This window comes from Danio rerio, chromosome 5, assembly GCF_052040795.2.
Source record: "Danio rerio strain M-AB ecotype USA chromosome 5, GRCz13ab, whole genome shotgun sequence".
Classification (NCBI taxonomy): Eukaryota; Metazoa; Chordata; class Actinopteri; order Cypriniformes; family Danionidae; genus Danio; species Danio rerio.
In genome coordinates, this window is record NC_141025.1 from 507,128 (window position 1) to 527,500 (window position 20,373).

General features: G+C 47.4%; 1 protein-coding gene across 14 annotated transcripts in view; it reads right to left on the bottom strand.

The window, feature by feature from the left end:
- Nucleotides 1–6,523: 6,523 nt before the first annotated feature.
- Nucleotides 6,524–20,373, bottom strand: part of tek (TEK tyrosine kinase, endothelial) — a 16,344-nt gene continuing 2,494 nt past the window's right edge. Inside the window, exons 2-23 of one of the 14 annotated variants that reach the window (XR_015489942.1) lie at nucleotides 18,722–18,951; nucleotides 18,535–18,645; nucleotides 18,248–18,403; nucleotides 17,695–17,826; nucleotides 17,407–17,544; nucleotides 17,126–17,248; nucleotides 16,903–17,045; nucleotides 16,609–16,753; nucleotides 16,306–16,464; nucleotides 13,123–13,257; nucleotides 12,741–13,013; nucleotides 12,136–12,471; nucleotides 11,773–11,915; nucleotides 11,479–11,686; nucleotides 11,289–11,399; nucleotides 11,028–11,218; nucleotides 10,817–10,930; nucleotides 9,999–10,069; nucleotides 9,295–9,335; nucleotides 9,115–9,211; nucleotides 8,880–8,979; nucleotides 6,524–6,797 (exon numbers count right to left, since the gene is read on the bottom strand). Coding sequence is in view for 6 of the 14 variants with exons in the window: in XM_087251246.1 (XP_087107372.1) it covers nucleotides 6,723–6,797; nucleotides 8,880–8,979; nucleotides 9,115–9,211; nucleotides 9,295–9,335; nucleotides 9,999–10,069; nucleotides 10,817–10,930; nucleotides 11,028–11,218; nucleotides 11,289–11,399; nucleotides 11,479–11,686; nucleotides 11,773–11,915; nucleotides 12,160–12,474; nucleotides 12,741–13,013; nucleotides 13,123–13,257; nucleotides 16,306–16,464; nucleotides 16,609–16,753; nucleotides 16,903–17,045; nucleotides 17,126–17,248; nucleotides 17,407–17,544; nucleotides 17,695–17,826; nucleotides 18,248–18,403; nucleotides 18,535–18,645; nucleotides 18,722–19,039 (3,299 nt within the window). In the remaining 8 variants the exon portion in view is untranslated. 14 annotated transcript variants of the gene reach the window in all.

Here is a 20,373-nt window from a genome sequence, read left to right on the forward strand (position 1 = left end):
CACCTGCTGAACTACTGGCTAAAGGTCTTGGCAGAGAGTGTGTGTGTGTGTGTGTGTGTGGTCATGTGATTTGCGCCTTTAGCCGTGTACTAGAATGAACAGAGAACTTTTCAGACTCGCTAAATGAAACGGCGGTGTATTTCCCGCGATTTATCTGCGCCTGCCTTGCGTTTCTTCTCTCTGACTCTCGACTATTTTGACAAATACACACAGACGACGCACGCTCACACGGAGTCCAAAATAGGAGTTTGTGATTGGGCCAGACCAATGTCAGTAAAGAAAAGAACCAATGGGCTGCAGAGTGTCACATGGGCCGGGCTGGTCTGTCTGTCCGGGGAAAAAGCATCTACTTTCAGAGAGTCACAGATCACAGCAGCGTCAATTAATAAGGCAGAAGAAAACGATAGGCTGCTAAGCCTTTTATGGGCCGATCAGATCATAAGACGAAGATCAGCCCGGCCCAAAAAGTACGTCGGCCCACCGGGAAAGTGCCCGGTCTGCCAGATGGCCAGTCCGCCCCTGATTGTGGGTAAAGTTTATAAGCATGAGTGTGCAAGCTTTGTAGTGAGAATTATCTCTTTCACTAAGAGGTTGGTGAGCTCCTAATGAAGGCACATACACAGCTTTGCCATCTTTTTTTTTGTCTTATTCATGCAGAATAAAAGGCTGTCAACTCCCATATGACTGGTTCCTTTCACCTAAACACAACACAATGCAGAGTAAAGCGAGGACCGGCCACAGCCGCAACCAAAACCTTCAACAAAAAAAGAATTAGTCAGATGACATTCAAACATCACAAAGCTGAAGATTTATATGATGCATCATCAGCAAAGGAAGGAGATAGGCTACCCTCTACTCCATGTGTATGTAACAGTGCTAATAGAGATTCATTGTGATGAGTGACATGACATTAAGAGTATGCATGATTGATGCTTTGGTGCCCCCTAGTGGTTAAGAAAATGCAGGCGTTTTTCTTTGAGATGTCCTCGCGCAGCTACTGTAGTTCAGCAGACGATGGCTGATGCTGCCACTGGTAAGCGTGCTCTGAACACAGGAGTGAAAATAGAATCATTAAAGTGTATAACAGATTATTTTTGGATATAAAAGAGTGATTAAGTTGTCAGCAAATGTATAATGCTTCTGATAGATTTAAACAGTGTATTATGTACTGAGACATGCAACATTATTGAGCTTATTATTGATATCATCATTGTATTAGAGAATGACGCAAGACCACACTTAAAGTGACAGTGTTGTTTATTTGACATCTTTTGTTTGTTTGAGTTTTGCCTGCAGTATATTGCCGTTATGTGTAATGTTATGTTATTTGATTTGTTTCTCAGAACAAAAGAAACGCTGAGAATCACTCTTGGAGGGTTTCATTACTTTAAGTTGGTGACGACTGCAGTACAACACAACGCAGAGGTCAACAATCATTACATGTAGACACACATCAAGAGTTCAGGGAGAGAGTCAGTTCTTCAGACACAAAACCACTATTATTAAACTGTAGGAATGTTTGATGATTTTACCTTCATCCTTATGCATTAATAGTTTCATTCTGTTTTTATCTAATTACATGAACTTATGCTGATGTGCTTATCCTCATCTAAGCTTTCTCCATAACAGCTGTGTCTTTGTGTGACTGATAATCCATCCAGCCTGTATGTCCTGGCGAGTGACACTAGGGGGCGATTAGTGAGCAATACGTGAGCCGCAGGAGGCATTCATGAAGAAGTCACACAGCCAGTGAGATATAAGCTGCGTCCCAAATCGCATACTTATGCACTATTCTACGCCATTTTGTAGTATAAATAGTGTAAGTAGTGTGTTCACACTGAAAACTCTTAAAATAATAAGTGCACTTTAATTACCCGGATGATGCACTCATTCAGTCGCTAAAATGAAGTGTGTAATGATGGACACTTCACGCACTCAACGACCGCAGGTTTGCTTACGTAGCGGAAGGGGCGGAGCTATCGGACGCACATGTTGGATAACTTTATTTATTTTGGATGGTGAAAGCAAAATTGTCCTACTAGAGTGATTATAGCGCCTCCCGATGGTGAATGCGGCAATACTCACGATAGGTATTATTTGATAATTCGGTTATTTATTTCACTGATTTGGCAACTGTCAAACGTCATCAGGGAAACGGTTTGAATTTCCGCTTAGTAAAAAAACATTAGTGTGCCATTTGGGACAACACTACATACATGTACTATCCTGTTGAGTGTGTAAGTGCATAAGTACATAGTGCATGAGTGCATAGTGTATAGTGTGCCATTTGGGACGCAGCTGCTGTGACAAGTGATTCAGTGCTGGCAGTTTCTCAATTCCAAGACAGCAGAGAACATACTTGTTCTTGTGGAGAGCGGTCTTGCCAGGTGTCCTCGGAAGAACCAACGCAGGAGACCGTGATGGCAGAGAACGCATCCTGTGAGAAAGGGTATGCTGCGTTCTTCCTGATGGTCACATGACCTTCATGCGTTTTAAATGGTAAATTATTTAAACATTACAACATTCATACAACCATTTATTGTTTTTCCCCTCTTCAAAATATATACTCTGCATAAAAACATTATAAATATACTCTGCACAATATAAATAAAACAGATTTTAATAGGATTTTCAGCAAACAAACACCCTTAATGTGTTTATTCCTTTATTAAGATGTTCATGGTAATGTTTACTTTCACTGTTTCATTTAGGGAAACTCCTGAGGTAAATAAGTCATATCTCTGAACTTTAATAATAAATCTAAATAAAATGCAGCGCTTCCCACCTCCAGTCGCAATGACTTCTGGGACAGGGTTCTTGCACCATTTTAAAAGTACAATTTTATGCTTTTTAAGACCTCAACAAATATAATTTAAAAATTATATAATTTCTATGGAATAGGCTTCTCATTTTAATGTTTTTATTAGATTAAAATAAATTGTGCCTCGTCACAGTATGGATAACCCGCAGTACCTGCCTTTTGGGTGTCTGGTGGTGAAATGAAACTGTTATAGCTGACTGTGAGGGGGCGTCTGAACTAGAGCTGTAATCAGGCTATGATAGGTAGGCCCGATAGAGCCCGAACCCGACAAGAACATTTTGATTGACAGCTTTTTAAAAGCCCGAACCCGTTTATAGCCCGACATTATCCTAATGTGCACATGCACACAGCTCTTTTGTCTTTTTTCATGAATGAGTTGTTTATATGTGTTAACAGTACTTATTAATAACACAGACTACAGGCCAAGCTGGAACATAAGAATAAAATAAGCCCTCTGTACCATCTTAACATCTCAACACTCTAAATAGGCCTGGGTACATACACTTAACCTTTAAATTGGCCAACACACCAATAAAAATAAGGCGCAGTAGGAAGTGCTGTTGCCTAACAGCAAGAAGGTCGCTTTGTGGCTGGTTTGAGCCTCGGCTCAGTTGGTGTTTCTGTGTGGAGTTTGCATGTTCTCCCCGTGTTGGTGTGGGTTTTCTCCGGGTGCTCCGGTTTCCCACACAGTCCAAACACATGCAGTACAGGTGAATTGGGTAGGCTAAATTGTCTATTGTGTGTGAGTGTGTGTGTGTGGATGTTTCCCAGTGATGAGTTGCGGCTGGAAGGGCATCCGCTACGCAAAAACTTGCTGGATAAGTTGGCGGTTCATTCCACTGTGGCAACCCCGGATTAATAAAGGGACTAAGCCGACAAGAAAATGAATGAATGAATAATAAATGATGATGGATATTTGGCAATAATGAAATTAAGATAAAGGCTCTGGGATTTGTTTTGCCACTTCTCTTCACAATAAGGCGATGGTGAAGCTGAGTAATGAAAGAATAATGCCAGCATTAGCCTGTATACTCTGACTACACTGTGATTTTATTAATATTTAGTTATAATTTGAAATTCTTTCCTCATCAAGATTAGGTTTTGTGTTTTTGTGGTGGAACATTATTGAATCCACAGTAAATGGCTTTAGTGCAGTCCTGCGCTCACTGAGCAGCACTGAACACTTTCTCTGCTGCTGCTGCTGGCCGGGATGCACTACTGATCCGGCTAATTTAGCATGTTTTGGGTAGGATTGTTTGTTCATCTTCCACCAGTCAGGAACATTCATTTCATTTTCCATGACAGCGGTTTCAGTGCAGCGAGTGTCCTCGTCATGTCCTGTCAGCTCGCTGGACACTGCTCATAGGTGCTCTACCGTAATACACAGTGTATGAGCGACTGCCGGAATACTTTGATTTACCAGCGGCTAGAATGACTGTTTGATTAAAACAGGCGGCTGGCCTGACCGCTGACATAATTCGCTCTTTTTGACATCTCCGTCATCATTTGTTTCACCTTTGCAGGGATGGATTTCAATGTTGTAACAAACAATTTGATTACTTCCTCGCGCTAATCGAAATGCATCACATGACTGTTCATTTACTGCGCAAGCCCGGCACGATCCCGTCTAAAATGATAGAAATAAAGTCCGAACCCAGCAAAGATCTTCAGCTTTAGCCTGGGGTCTGTTCTTCGTACGTGGATTACTCAGTTAGCTGGATTTGGATATTGACGATTTGACATGATCCAGGATCGTTTCGTTCTTCAAAGCTGATCCGAGAGTTGTTGTCATAGCAACAGTTCTGCTAGCTCAAACCTGATCGGGAGCAGGTTCAATTCATATAAACAGGATTAGATCGGCTCAGTTCAAGCTAAGATAATACAGAAAGTGTGTTCCCAATTCTGATATGTTCTTACAGTAGTAGTTATATACACTTTTTATATATATATAAAGTTATAGTCATTAATAAAATAAATAAAGTTATACATATTAATAAAACGTATGCAATCTGCACTCTCGAAATGAAAGTACAAAGACGGCCACCTGGTGGAGCACAGATAAAACTTATTGACATGAACTTTTTAGATCGCTTTAGTACAAATTGTGTATAATAGAAATGCAGAATATGTGACTTTTTTAAAGCAATAATACATTTATGCAGTCATAAACATGTTTTGATAGTTAATATGTCAGTGATTTGATGCTTCACAATAGTTGCAGACGCCTTTACCAAGATGAAAACGCTTTTGTAAACATCCAGTTATTCTTTACACTGATTAAAAAACAGCGACTATAATAAAGACAATCATCTCTAAATGTAGAAATAAATACATTGATATGCACTGAAATACATGATGAATACTCTCAACACATGAAAGTGTAAAGCCTGCAGCTCACAACACATGTGTTATTGCGTGTCATATTTAACAAACCGTTTACTGCTAATTTAATGTAATTTTGCTCACATGGATAATTGAATATTAATCAGATGATGTCATTACGCTGCTGTGCGTCAGCCAATCGCTGCATTGCTGATCATGATTTCGAGGAATTTCAGGTAAGATGTATTATGTGGCATTGAATGTTATGTTTAGTATGTGTTTGAGGGTCGTATCTGTATGTTTATATGTATAGAATAACCGCATCGGCGTACTCGCGGCAGAGCGCATGCGTGAGTGAAGTCCACCATGGCGTGATTATATAAATATAATAAGCATCAATATATTATACATTAAGATTAATATAACGTTTATTTAGTGTGAGTTTATAGTTTGAAACTGTGGGTTAATACAGCTTCATAATAAAAAATCAAAAGACGCAGCTGGGATGAGAATCAGCACCGCCATGTCTGAGGCCATGGTGCTCCACCAGATAAAGCTGGTCTGTCATCTGCAGGTTGGAGGAAAGTCCTTACCCCAGGTGGAGGAGATCAAGTATCTTGGGATTGGATGGAGCGTGGGACTGACAGGTGGATTGGTGCAGCAGAAATGTGGTCGATGTATCGGTCTGTTGTAGTAAAGGAGCTGAGCCAAAAGGCAAAGCTCTTGATTTACCGGTTAATCTACAGTCCTACTCTCACCTATGGTCATGAGCTTTGGGTCCCGACTGAACGGACGAAATCTTGGATACAAACGGCCGAAATGAGTTTCCTTCAAAAGGTGGCAGGGCGCACTCTTCTGGATAGGGTGAGGAGTTCTGACACCCGAGAGTAGAGCCGCTGCTCCTCAACATCGAGAGAAGTCAGCTGAGGTGGTTCGAGCATCTATTACGGATGCCTCCTGGACGCCTACCTAGGGAGCTTTTCCAGGGATGTCTCACCAGGAGGAGGCCTCGGGGAAGACCCAAGACACGCTGGAGGAACTATGTCTCTTGGCTGGCCTGGAAATGCCTCGGGATCCCCCCAAGAGGAGCTGGAGGAAGAGTCTGGGCTTCTCTCCTGGACTGCTGCCCCTGCGGCCCGGCCCCGGAAAAGCAGTAGAAAATGAATAAATGAACATAATGAAGGGGAGTCCACTTGAACAGTGCACAAAAGGTAATGAAGAAGACAGCGGGCTACAGTGATGTGCTGTCTTCACAGTACAGTTCAGATGTTTTGTAAATTTCTTGAAAAGCAGGGCTGGAAGTTCTGCATCTGTAATGCGCTTTGTGTTTGCTAAAAAGAGATATTTTAATAAAACCACAGACTCAGAAACAGCAAGCCCTGCATTACTAAACAAGAGGAGCTTTATTAAAAACACTGAAATATACAAATGCCACAGCGGTCAGTGTCTGCACACACACAGACACGTAACACAAGACAAGATCTGAGTCCCTCACTAATCAACACTGTGTGTGTGTGTGTGTGTGTGTGTGTGTGTGTGTGTGTGTGTGCAACATATTCTTCATTATTGCTGCAGTGCATCAGCCGGCCTCCTCCGCGGAGCAGTCGATTCCTGCGTAGGTGAACTTCTCGTACAGCGTAGTGTTGACATATGTCTGCAGGAGGACACACAGGTCAGAGCAGGTCGTGTTAGCGTCAGGGTTAGTTGTGGTCAGTAAGGTTACGGTTGGTTAGAATCAGGTTAAGGTCAGCATTAGTGTCAGTTTATTATTAGTTACAGCCAAGTTATGTAAGGTTTAGGGTCAGGATAGGGTTGTATAGTGTCAGGGTTAGAGGCTAGGCTGGTCAAGCTGGTTTTAGCTGTTCATCTCCCAGCCTGACCAGCTAAGACCAGGCTGGAAATGGCTGGAAACCAGCTTGGAAATGGCCAAAAGCCCTCTAAAACCAGCAAACCAGCCTAGGCTTTGGTAGGGACAGCTCTAAGTAAAGTGAAATATCCAGCTAGGGCTTAAATCTGAAAGTGAACAGTGTTTAAAACTATTATCTAAATAAAAAAAAATAAAAAAGAGTCGACTAATAGTGGTCAGAATGAATCGTCTTGATAGCGAGTCTTCAGCCATTTCAGCATGACGTGGATACGAAACACAAGCCCTGCCCACCTGGGAGAATTTAAACCTGCGGCCCCGCCCACAAACCCAGCAGCAAAGGAAAAGAGGAAGACAAGCAGATCCTACAGTCATGAGGGCGCTGTGCTCAGGTGGATATTATTGGAGGTGTGGGGAAAGGAGTGCCTCAGCAACCTTACAATGGAGGATTCATCAGCCGTTTGGTAAAGGACGAATCAGAAAAGACCAATGGTGTATGAGATTTTGACAGAGCTCAACAGGCACCATCACAACTCATTGATTAGTTTGTTCCTCCATTTTGTAATGGACACAATACACCAGGGGTGCGGGCAAAATAAGGACAGTTTATTAGGCACACAGTCAAACTACGGCAGGCTGCTGCACGCTGGGCTTTCGGCTGGTGCGCAGCACTGGAAAGGCTCACGAAGGCTCGGGGGAAGCGTGACGGGAGTCTGCAGAGACAGCTTGTCAGAGGGCAGATGAGGAGTGCTGGTGAGTGCTACAGCCCCCCCGGCTGGGGGTGTGATCGTCGGGCAAAGCAGAGTACAGGTTAGCCCTGAGAACATATAACGCTTCACACAAGAGGTGCCACAGCAATGACTGCACATAGAAATGATCCACAATGAAAGATAATTAATGAAATCAGAGCTGCCCATGACACATTTCAGGAAATGGCTGTCTCCTTGTTTTCTCTAGCTTACAAACTCCGTATTGAGTTGTGTTGTAACCGCATGTACTGTATCTGGTTACCTCTTTATATTCTCATATCATGTATAGTGCCATGTTGAAAACGTGACGCTTCGTTTACGGATTTAAATGCGTTTGTGAGCTCACATTCCACTGCAGTTTGTTGTTGCTATAGATCATATACCACTCATATGGGAGTCGTGGGATAATCAGGTAAAAATAAATGCAGATTATAAGACCATGAGAGTGTTTTTTGACCCTGCAGATCAGCCTGATGTTAGAGACCCCCAAAACCAAAAGCCTCATCTTTTTAATGTATTATAGGGGCTCCTTCAGCAGAAGCTGTTAGAGTCAGGGTTAGTGTCGGGTCAGAGTTGTGTCAGTTTAGGGTTAGTTGGGTCAAGTTATGTTAGGTTTAGGGTCAGGTTATTTAGTGTAGGGGTGAGTTAGGGTTAGTGTCAGGCTGGGGCGTAGCGGACATTTTAAAAGTGTGTGTGTGTGGGGGGGGTTATAAAATTATAAAAAATTATTAATCACCAGTTTTTAAATGGTCTGTCTCTAAAAGTGAGGGGGACGTATCCCCCCAGTTGTTACACCCCTGGTGTCAGGTTAGGGTTAGTTTCGGGTTAGCTGTGCATGGATGGATTTGCTCTTCAGTATTTGGATTTTCAGCGGTGAAGATTAAACCACACTGAGTGAAGCTGCTGCCACACAATCTACAGTGTAGCAGCGCTGGAGAAACAGATCAACTGAAGTAAGGGTTTTGGTCATGTAAGGTGTGAGCGTTAGTGTCAGGTTAGTGTTGAGTTAGGTTAGGGTTAAGTCAGAGTAAGGGTTAGGTTAGGGTAAGTGTCAGATTAGAGTTAGTGTCAGGTTTAGGGGTGGTGAGGTAGGGGTTAAGCAGAATCCATTGAGCGGCTGCACCTTGCGCTCCTCCAGCATGCGGCCCAGCGACAGCAGGATCTGAGAGAATGACGGCCTCTCGAACGGCTTCTCCCTCCAGCACTGCTGCATCAGCTCATAACTGCACACACACAAACACACACATTTCTGCTGCGTGCACACACACACAGCCAACACGCTCTCTCCAACAGACTCAAACACAGCCTCATGTCTGCCATACACACACACACACACACACACACACACACACACTTACACCTCGTCGTCACAGTTCAGTGGTTTCTCCAGCCTGAAGCCCAACGGCAGCTTCTCATAGAGTTCAGCGCAGGTCATCCCGCAGTACGGCGTTCCTCCTGCCATACACAGCAGATCCCATCAGAAACACACACACACACACACACACACACTCCTGCAGACACCACAGAGCCACACTGACCTAAACTGACCACTTCCCACAGCAGCACACCGTACGACCACCTGTTCCAGAGACACACACACACACACGGGTCACAATCAGCACAAAACACAGGCTAAAACACACACACACACAAGGGTCACAATCAGCACAAAACACAGGCTGAAACACACACACACACACACAGGTCACAATCAGCACAAAACACAGGCTAAAACACACACACACACACAAGGGTCACAATCAGCACAAAACACAGGCTAACACACACACACACGGGTCACAATCAGCACAAAACACAGGCTAAAACACACACACACACACACGGGTCACAATCAGCACAAAACACAGGCTAACACACACACACACGGGTCACAATCAGCACAAAACACAGGCTAACACACACACACGGGTCACAATCAGCACAAAACACAGGCTAACACACACACACACGGGTCACAATCAGCACAAAACACAGGCTAAAACACACACACACACACGGGTCACAATCAGCACAAAACACAGGCTAACACACACACACACGGGTCACAATCAGCACAAAACACAGGCTAAAAAACACACACACACAAGGGTCACAATCAGCACAAAACACAGGCTAACACACACACACACGGGTCACAATCAGCACATAACACAGGCCAACACACACACACACACACACACACGAGTCAAGGTCAGCACAGAACACACACACACAGACTTACACGTCACTGTTGGTGGTGTACACACTGTAGTTAAGCGACTCTATTGCCATCCATCGCACTGGCAGACGACCCTGCGGACACACACACACACACACTGCAGCATTATTCTGATTTCATTATTGATCCGTCTGAAGAAACCAAACACAACGGACAATCAAAGCCTAAATACAGCCCTCATACACACTGAAGCTGATCAGAGGAGCATCAGGACAGCCTGAAGCCGGAGGATGGAGAGGGCTTATTCAGTCAGAGGTGTGTGGAGAGCTGGAGAGCTGTGTGTGACACTCGGCATACTTCTATGCAATCACACACTGGTCAAACCCCCCGTCTGATGATTGTTTTGGCCATTAATGCCAGACGGTCTGTTCTGGAGTCAGCAGCCGACACCGTGTGAAGATTCATGATGTTCATCTGTAATGATGCTCGAGTTGGAAGTTTCTTTAGTATTTTCTCTTTCATGAGCCACTGGCATTTAAAGACTACTGCAGCAGATTTCACTGACAGACGTGTGTGTGTGTGTGTGTGTGTGTGTGTGTGTGTGTGTGTGTGTGTGTGTGTGTGTGTGTGTGTGTGTGTGTGTGTGTGTGTGTGTCCATCTAGTTTTCTCAGTAAATGTTGATCCATGACATTTCTCATCCCTCATCACATGTGTCATGTGGCGGATACCCTTCCAGCTGCAACCCAGCACTGGGAAACACACATACACCCATACATGGGGAGAACATGCAAACTGCACACAGAAACACTCCAGGGCCAGCTGGACTCAAACCTGCACCCTTCAGTGTGAGTGCTGGTGCAGACTCTCGCCTGATCTTTACCATGGTCTTCTTGACGTACACCTCCTGACCTCTGGACAGCCCGAAGTCTGCGATCTTCGCCACAAAGTTCTCTCCCACCAGGACGTTTCGAGCCGCTAGATCTCTGTGTATGAACTGAGGAGACGAAGCAGAGTGTGTGTGATGGAGAACATCAGTCCTGCAGGTATCATCCACACGCCTCACCTATACACACATACACACTCTCTCTCACCTGTTTCTGGCTCAGGTAGCTCATCCCGCGGGCCACGTCTGCACTGAAGGCCAGCAGCTGCTGTGAGGAGAGTGTGCTGGCGGTGCGGTGGGCGATGGCGAAGGCCGGGTCGGTCTCCAGAACACGACTCTTGCGCAGGAAGTCCAGCAGGTTCCCATGAGGAGCGAACTCGATGGCCAGATACAGGTAACCTGCAGAGCACACACAGCATGAGGAGCGGCTCAGCCTGCAGGACACACACACACACACACTCTCGCTGACCTCTGTGTTCGCAGGCTCCCAGCAGGTGTATGATGTTTTTGTGTGGGCCCAGTCTGCACAGCACCTCCAGCTCCCCGGCGAAGTCGCGGTGGTCGTCCTGAGAGGCGTAATCTGGTGTTGAGCAGAGCAGACGCGTCAGAAACACACTGATCTACACCATCACCTCCACCTGCTCGTCTGCTCCTCTTGCCTTTCATCCTCTTGACGGCCGCATCCATCCTCAGCCCGTCCTTCCTGATGCGCGCCTTCAGCACCTGCCCGAAGTTTCCCTCCCCGAGCACGTCCTGGAACTGGATATCACTCCACTGCAGCGCCGGGAACACCAGAGAGCGGCTGACCACCGCCGAGCGCCGATGAGGGGGCGGAGCTGAGCTGAAGTGCACCGCCGGCTCCTCCCTCTGAGAACATACATGCACACACACATATGCAGGAGCCAGCAGTGCACACACACTCATTGACACACACATCAGACACACTCACACACCAGTATGCTGTGGATGCGCCGCTGCAGTGTGTTCCTCTTGAGCTGCAGGACGATGCAGAAGGCCAGCAGGACGGTGCAGCAGGTCATGCCGGCGGACCCCAGGATAGCATAGAGGAGCAGGTGTCCATGAGCCGCGAACAGCGCTGAAACACACAACACACACACACTCGTACAGCGGACAACATTCAGTTTATCAATAAGCAGCGGGTGCAGTAGGTTTGGGTGGGAGAGTGAGTGAATGAACTGTGCCCTAAGATGACCTGTAGGGTCAGTCACTACAGAATGAGCACCAGCTGTACCTGCAGTACCTGTGGGCTGACCCTAACTGCAGCAGCAAGTGCTCCTGGACACCTGTGGGCTCACCTGTGGACACTCAACGAGTCTGACCTGAGCTCTCCTGCTGTGGCAGTGTCATCAGGCTGACCGGTGGACTCTCCGCACTCTCCCCCATGTTATTGACCGTCCACAGCTGCAGCTGGTATCCGGTGTTGGGCCTCAGGCCCAGGAGCTGGAAGCGCATGTGGAGCTGCTGTGTCTGCACCGGGAGCTCCACTTGCTGTCTGTACTGCGCCTGCTCCACCTGCTGGAAGCGGATCACGGCTCTGGACACAGACTCGCCCTCCGCCACAGCCCAGGTGAGGACGGCGGAGGTATCGCTGATGTTCCAGATGGAGATGTTGGCCGGTGGAGGAGGAAGCTCTGCTGGATCAACACATCACCAGTGAATGACAATATCAGGCATACCACACTCATTTGCACCATCATGAGCATTTCTGTAAACGTGCTGTGAAGCTGGGTTTATTCTGAGCTGATACACCGACTTGACTCTGGTGGGTGAGCACATGTAGGCAGTATAGCTGTATATCAGGCATTACGCACCACAGAATCTGCATTTGTGTGTTCATGACGGTGTGAGTGACAGCAGGAGTCCGCATATATGATATCAGACAGATACAGAGGCAACTTACGGTCGCTGAGTGTCCAGGCGCTGGCGGAGGGATGGTTCTGTCCCACGCCGCAGCTGCTCCTCACTGTACACTGGTATTTGTGTCTGGGTTTCAGATCGCTCAGATGCATAGCGGAGGAGTTTGACGGCAGCTGGAAGGTCCTCAGTGTTCCTGGAGCTCCGGCCTGCAGACAGGAGACCTCATAGGTGCAGTGCTGCTCAGCTGGAGCGATGTCCCAGGACAGCAGCAGTGCGGTCTGGCTGACGGCCGACAGCTTCACACCCACCGGCAGCTCTGAGGAGACAGTCATGCTTTACTTCTACAGCGCAGGACAGTGTCGAATCGAGTGACCAGTTCCCTTCTGTGCATGGATGTGTTTGCATGTGTGTGTGTGTGTTCCTACCGAGCACCTGTGTGGAGAAAGTGGCTGCAGGTCCAGCCTGTCCTGCTCCTCCAGGGCCGGGGCGGCTGAGCTGTACCTGGGTCAGGTACTGGGTCATGGGGTAAAGGTTGTCCAGTCGCACCAGCGGGCCGTGCGCTGAGGAACACACACCACATTTACCTCACAAGTCATAGCAAATCAAATAACAACCGAGAATTGAGCAGAAGTAAACATATATATATTCAGGACAGCAGCGTTTACTGTCTCGTCTCATGCACGAGTCCAGCAGCCTTCATTACCTGCAGCTGAGGAAGATGACCCTGCCACAGGAGCTGCTGAAACCGCCATCATCGAGTCTGTTCTCTGGACTTTAACAACTGTCTGGTTCAGCTCAGCTAATTCTGACCTCTGAAGACAACACTGAATAGTTCAGACGTCTGAGTGAATCACTGGTACAACCCTAACCCTTCTCTCCAAGAACTGCGCTCATCCCGAGTGAGTAGGAGGACTGGTAAAATCCCGCTGGACCTTCACACCAGCACACTCCCTCTGTGAGCTCGTTCTGTCTGCTCGGCACTACAGAACACTGAGCACCAGAACAGCCTGGAAACCGTCGCGGGTCTGGTGTGTCTGTGTTGTTACAAACCCCTGATGTTAGTCTAGGGTTGTGGGGTTTGACATTTATTTAATTAAAATATATTTATATAAACAGTGAATGAGTGGAAAGACAACCAAAGTACTGCCAAAATATGTGTGCTTTTATTTACAATCCCAAAGTGAACAACAACAACGAATTAATCAAAAATAAAGAAAAAGTAAGTAAGGCAAAGATATACTATTTACAATATGTACAACACCGAGACAAAGACGGGAAAAACAAGAGAGCTGGCAGAAGGGACGCGGGCGGCGCTAAAGAAATGAAAAGAACAAAACCCAAACTAAATCTAACTCCCCAGAAGCATCTAGCTAACTAACTATGTGAAAAACAGTATAATTAACACACGAAGCTCTTCCGAGTCCTAACTATCTACTCTATCTATATACCCAAAAAGTACAAGGAGTGGCGCTCGCCCCTAACCTAGTGTACTAGATAGCAGAGTAGTCCTATGTGTTGCGAAATGTATGTCACGTGACCTTCTTACCTGTCCGCTTCGTCTGGTGTGTCTGTGTTGTGCTGATGTAGTTGTTGTGTCATGTGTTTGTTTCGTGTCCTTCTGTTTACGTCATGTGTTTCCTTTCTTCTGTTTTCCCGCCGTTTGTTAATGTTCACCCGTGTCTCTTCTGTGTGTATTCAGTTTAATCACATGTAAACCCTTGTGTAATCTGTGTGTTCGTGAGTGTGCCTACCCATGACAGAATATTGGACCGACAAACAATTGTTTTCTGGTGTGTTTGCCCCTCTGTGTTTAATTTCCTTCCCTTTGAGCTTCCCATGAACCCACCTACCAGAACAGAGCCTTAAGGACCCTCCCAGACTGCATCATTCCTTCACTAACAACACCAGTTATCCAGACCACATGCTCTGTGTGTTTTACAGCACCAGCCTGAACACCGCCTGCAGAGCACTGTCAACCAAAAATGGTCCTCAAGGCCAGCAGGGAGTGAGCCCAGCACAGACAGAGAGCCACCCGCGGGATCCAAAGCTCATCAGCTGGCCACTTGGTTCCTAAGGGATCAGTTCTACGTCCCCTTCTATTCTCTATTTACACATCACTTGAAACCATTATCCAATCACATGATTTCTCTTATCATTGACATTTGATCCTGATGACTCCATGGTAGCTTCAAGGATCTTACACCACCTGAAGGATATCTCAGCTCAGATGAAAAACCATCATCTACTGCTTAATCTGCCAAAAGCTGAACTTCTCGTCTTCCCTGCAGCATCACTACAGCCATATGACCCTGCAGCCCGAGACCTGTCCCTCACTGAAGCTAAGCAGGACTGAGCCTGTCCAGTTCCTGGATGGGAGATCACATGGGAAAACTAGGCTGCTGTTGGAAGTGGTGTTAGTGAGGCCAGCAGGGGGCGCTCAACTGTGTGAGTCCTAATGCCCAGTATAGTGAAGGGAACTCTATACTACTGTCAGTGAGAATGAGATGCTAAACCAAGGTCCATTAATAATCCCATGGCACTTCTGGTAAAGAGTAGGGTGTCCTGGCCAAACTCCCTCTATCAGCCCCCACCCATCATGGCCTCCGAATCATCCCCATCCACCGAATTGGCTCCATCACTGTCTCTCCGCTCCACCTACAGCTGGTGTGTGGTGAAGCACTGGAGCTGTTGTCCTGTGGCTGCCGGAGCATCATCCAAGTGGAGCTGCACACTAATGGTGGTCTGGAGAGACCCTAATGATTGTGAAGCACACACATTCAACTTCTCCATCCAGCTGGGGTCATCCACCATTACCCCGTGTAGTTTGGTAAGGAATCTTGGGGTAATCCTGGATGATCAGCTGTTCTACTAAGACACATTGCTAACACCGTCCTGCAGGTCTGCACTCTTCATCATCAGTAGATCAGACGGTTCCTCACAGATCCTGCTGCACAGCTCTGAGCTCTGGTCATCTGATGGCTGGACTCCCACAGTGCACTCTTCATCCTCTACAGATGCTGCAGAACGCTGCAGCTCGTCTGCTCTTCAGTGAGAGCCCATGTAACTCCTCTCTTCACCTCTGCATTGGTTACCGCTTGAGCCATGGATCAAGTTCAAATCACTGATGTGTGCTTACAGTACAGCCACTGCAGCCTCCTACCTCCACCTGCTGCTGAAGGTCTACATCCCTGCCAGGAGTGAGTGCTGCTGTGGGGTTCCATCACAGAGGCTGTAAGTAACTTTCCAGAACCTTCTCATGCGCTGTTCCCCGCTGGTGGAATGATTCCCCACACACACCGCAGACTCACTGTCATTCAAAACACATCTAAATAGCAAGATCAGCTGGACACTTATCAACAGTCGCCATCCCACCTCTAGCACTGAATCCTCTGAGCACACACAGTTCCTCTGTGTGATCAGCTCTTCAGGTGTGTGTGTGTTGCCTCTGCTTGTTGAATCGCTGAACGCCTCGTCAGCTGTACGTCACTTTGGACAGAAGCGTCAGCTGAATGTAATTGTAATCTGCATAATCAAGTCATAACTCTACCAGGAGGCTGCAGTGTGTGGTGTGTTCTTCCTTCACACACACACACACACACACTCCTCACCTGTGACGCTGCTCCATGTGTGTGCGCTGGCAGGCCGGTACAGGAGTGTGGTGGTGGCAATCGGTCCGTCCCCGCTGTAGGGCTCTGTGTTGAGCAGCAGCAGCAGGTGACGGGGCCCGCTGCCCTGCAGGACTGGAGGATTCTGGGGCCGCGGCGGCACTGTAACACACACACACACACACACACACACTGCACTCAATACCACTGCTGGTTCAACACACACACAGAAACAGCCTCTGCTACTCCACTGTTGTTTCACAGGTGCTAGGATTGGTGCAGTGTTGGACAGGTGCAGCGTCTCACCTTTGACCTCCACAGTGAACTCATCCTCCACCTGCATGTGTGTGTTGTTCACCTGACAGCGCCAGCGGCCCGCAGACGACACTCTCACCTGCTGCACTCTGAACACTGACGTCGACTGATCATTCAGTGTGTGTGTGTCCACTGCCTGAAAACACACACACACACACACACACACACATAAGAGGTGTTTTACTGTGTGGACACACACTCACGCAGACTGTGGTCTGGTCGGCTGTGATGAGGGCTTTTTCTTTGTGTAGACACACACACACACACTCATACACACACACGTACAGCGATGGTGGTTCTGTTGGCGGTGATCAGGGTGATGTCTCCGTGCAGTGGAGCGGGTCGGCCGGACGCAGAGCAGTTCACTGACAACTCCACACCAGTGTTGATCTCCACATCCCTCAGATGGCTGATCACAGGGCTGCTGTCTGCACACACCATTACACATACACACACCGTCATACACACATCATCATCACAAACACACACACACCTGTACGGTGCTCACCTGCTTCCTCACAGCGAGATCCATGTCGGCCCGCACACACACATCCTCTGAAGCGGTCGCACCTGCCTTTTGCACACACACACTTCTGTGTACACCCAGCGCCGTAATAACCATCCGGACAGGCTGAAAACACACACACACACACACACATCACCCTCAACACACACACTGGGCAGCTGCTTTGCCACAAACACTGCTTACCGATGTGTGTGTGTGTATATATTTGCACGAGTGTGGAATGCATGTGTGTGTGTGTGTGTGTGTGTGTGTGTGTGACTGACCGTCATTGCAGCTCAAGCCTCTCCATCCAGACGCGCAGGAGCAGCCGTACGGGTCTCTGAGGCAGAACACCAGAGCGCGACACACACCGTCCACACAGCGCTCCTTACAGCCCGCCCCGAACCGGCCCTCGCCACACACTACACACACGCACGTGCAGATACACAGACATTCACACACACACACACACATTACAGACATGTGACAGTGTGAGCTTTTTTGAGTGTGTGTGTGTGTGTGTGTAAAAGTGAATGTTTGAAGAATTTTGTGTGTGTGTGTGTGTGTGTTACCTATGTCACAGGTGTGTCCTCTAAATCCTGGAGGACAGACACACTCTCCTGTGGTGTCGTCACACACACCACCGTTAGCGCAGCGCGGACACGACTCAGTGCAGTTGGGCCCCCAGAAACCCGCTCTACAGCCTGAGGAGTCACACACACACACACACACACACACACAATCATCAGTGTTTATTACTGTGTTTACAGCGTCCTCATACATAAATAACCGCAATATTGAAGAGCACACACACACACACACTAATGTCACTCAGACACATCAGCACAGCGGAGTGTTTATGTCGTATCGTCCAATCCAGTAGTCTGATTACTGCACACAGGACCTGATTGAAGACAGGCTCGCATTATGAACCGCTGAATGGTTAGTTCTGCTTATTTATAGACCACATATTATTAAAACCCAGATGAGTGTGTGTTCAGTGATGATGATGTGTGTGTGTGTGTGTGTTCAGTGATGATGATGTGTGTGTGTGTGTGTTCAGTGATGATGATGTGTGTGTGTGTGTGTGTTCAGTGATGATGATGTGTGTGTGTGCAGACTCACTCCTGACGATCAGCCGTGTGATAGCGGCGCTGGACGGCGCGGCAGAGATGTAGCGTATAGCATATATTCCCGCGTGACTCTCAGCTTTAGCGTTGGTCACTGGGTAGTGGATGATGTCTGAGATGTCCTCTTTAGGGGACGAGTGTTCGAAATGACCTGAAGAAAACACAACAGAGAGCAGCAGCTGCAGAACTGAGCATCTGAATCTGCGCTCACACCTGAACAGAGGATAAGTGTGTGTGTGTGTGTGTGTTCATCAGTGTTCGCTCCACACACGCGCCCCTCACCGTTTTTATGTATGACCGTGTCCTCTGGCGAGTACAGCCTCCTGCTGTAGGAGATGTTGATGTTCTCTCCCTGGTTCACGGTGATGGTCAGAGACTCGGGCAGGAACGCAGCTGGAGGAAGCAGAAGCAGTGAAAGCGTGTCTGCTTAGGTGAGCTGTGATCATCAGTTATTAGCGGCGGTCGGTACCTTCCTGTAGCATCTTGTAGGTGTAGATTTTTCTGCCAGTAGAGTTTCTGATCTGGCAGTAGAAGGCCCCGAATGCGTGGCTGCGGGAGCTCCAGGTGACGGTAGCGGCGGCGGGGTGTGGGCGGGGCTCCGTATGGGGGAACTCCTGACCCAGAGCCAGCACTGACCCCTGTGGACGGGGGAACTCCTGACCCAGAGCCAGCACTGACCCGCCGGAGCTCCAGTCACTGCTGACACACAGGAGAGACGGAGCGGTCAGAGGCGACACCACCGGGTCAGGGTTCACCAGAGTCACGTCTGAGATGCGGACTGCACTGCCTGCAAACACAGCACACACTGATCACCTTCATTCACTGAGGAAACGCAGACTAGGTGGTTTACAGGGACGCGAGATGATCTTTACACCGAACAGAACCTTCCATGACCACAGTGCTGGACTATTGGGTGGAGATATGATCATATCAGAACGGTTCTGTCAGCACTGAAAGCCCTGAACAGCTGAGCTTCAGTATTTGAGGAGCTCTTGGAGTGTTACAGCCCCTACGCTTAACTAATTCCAGACAGTTGACTATTCCCTGTTCAATTTGGCTGCATGAAAGTGTATGAGACAAATAAAGCTTCATCATCATCATCATCATAGACTTATATACAACTCCAAAAATAAACAAACACTATATTCACAATATATAATAGAGGATCCAACACAAGAGAACTGCTCACAGATCAGCCACAACATGCTCTGACCAAGATCTCCAGTCTGGTGTCTGCTTGATTAAGCCATACCAATAATAGGTAAGTATTGCCTTAGCGGCATAAACCTCAACCTAATGACTCAAACACAACACAAACACAGAATATTGATTAGATGAACATTCTCTCCTCATACAGGACGATCAGCTGCGGTGGCTGTACCCAAACACAATGGTACGGTTGGAGCTTCAGTGCATGGTGCTGCCATGGCGCGGCTTGTGATGTCATTAGCCGGCGCCAGCTCTGAACTTGGTTTGGCCGGCCCAGCTCTGAAGTCCAACAAAGACACGAAGACACGAAGACTAGGTGTGTGTGAATGTGTGCTCAGTGTAACCGGAGGACAGATGGAGAAGTGAAGGGAATGACTGGATGCTGTAAGATGACGTATACACTCTGCATCTGCAGCGAACGGAGGGGAAAAGTACAGGTAAGTGGTGAAGTAAGTGTGTGTGTGTACCAATGCAGCCATGATGATCCATGATCAAGATGGAGGGAAGAAGGCTCACTTCTTCACATTATCCTCTCCCTCTCCTAGCCACGTAGTGTCAGGGAACCTCGACAAGAAGTTACTCTACTACAGTGGTTCTCAAACTTTTTTCATCAAGTACCACCTCAGAAACTATTTGTCTCTCCAAGTACCACCAAAATGAGCAGTATTGAAATACAGTAGCGTAGGCCCAGTAAAGCAGCTACAACTCTACACTGTTAAAAAAAACGTGGCACATTACCTCAGAAATATAGGCTATATGTCATATATGGCACATTATATACATAGTTTTTGGTAAATTTTAAAATGTGTGTAGCATGTACATGACATATTTCATTCCTCCGCGTACCACTAGAAGAAAGCCTGCGTACCACAGTTTGAGAACCACTGCTCTACTAAATTTTCCCTTCCAGGG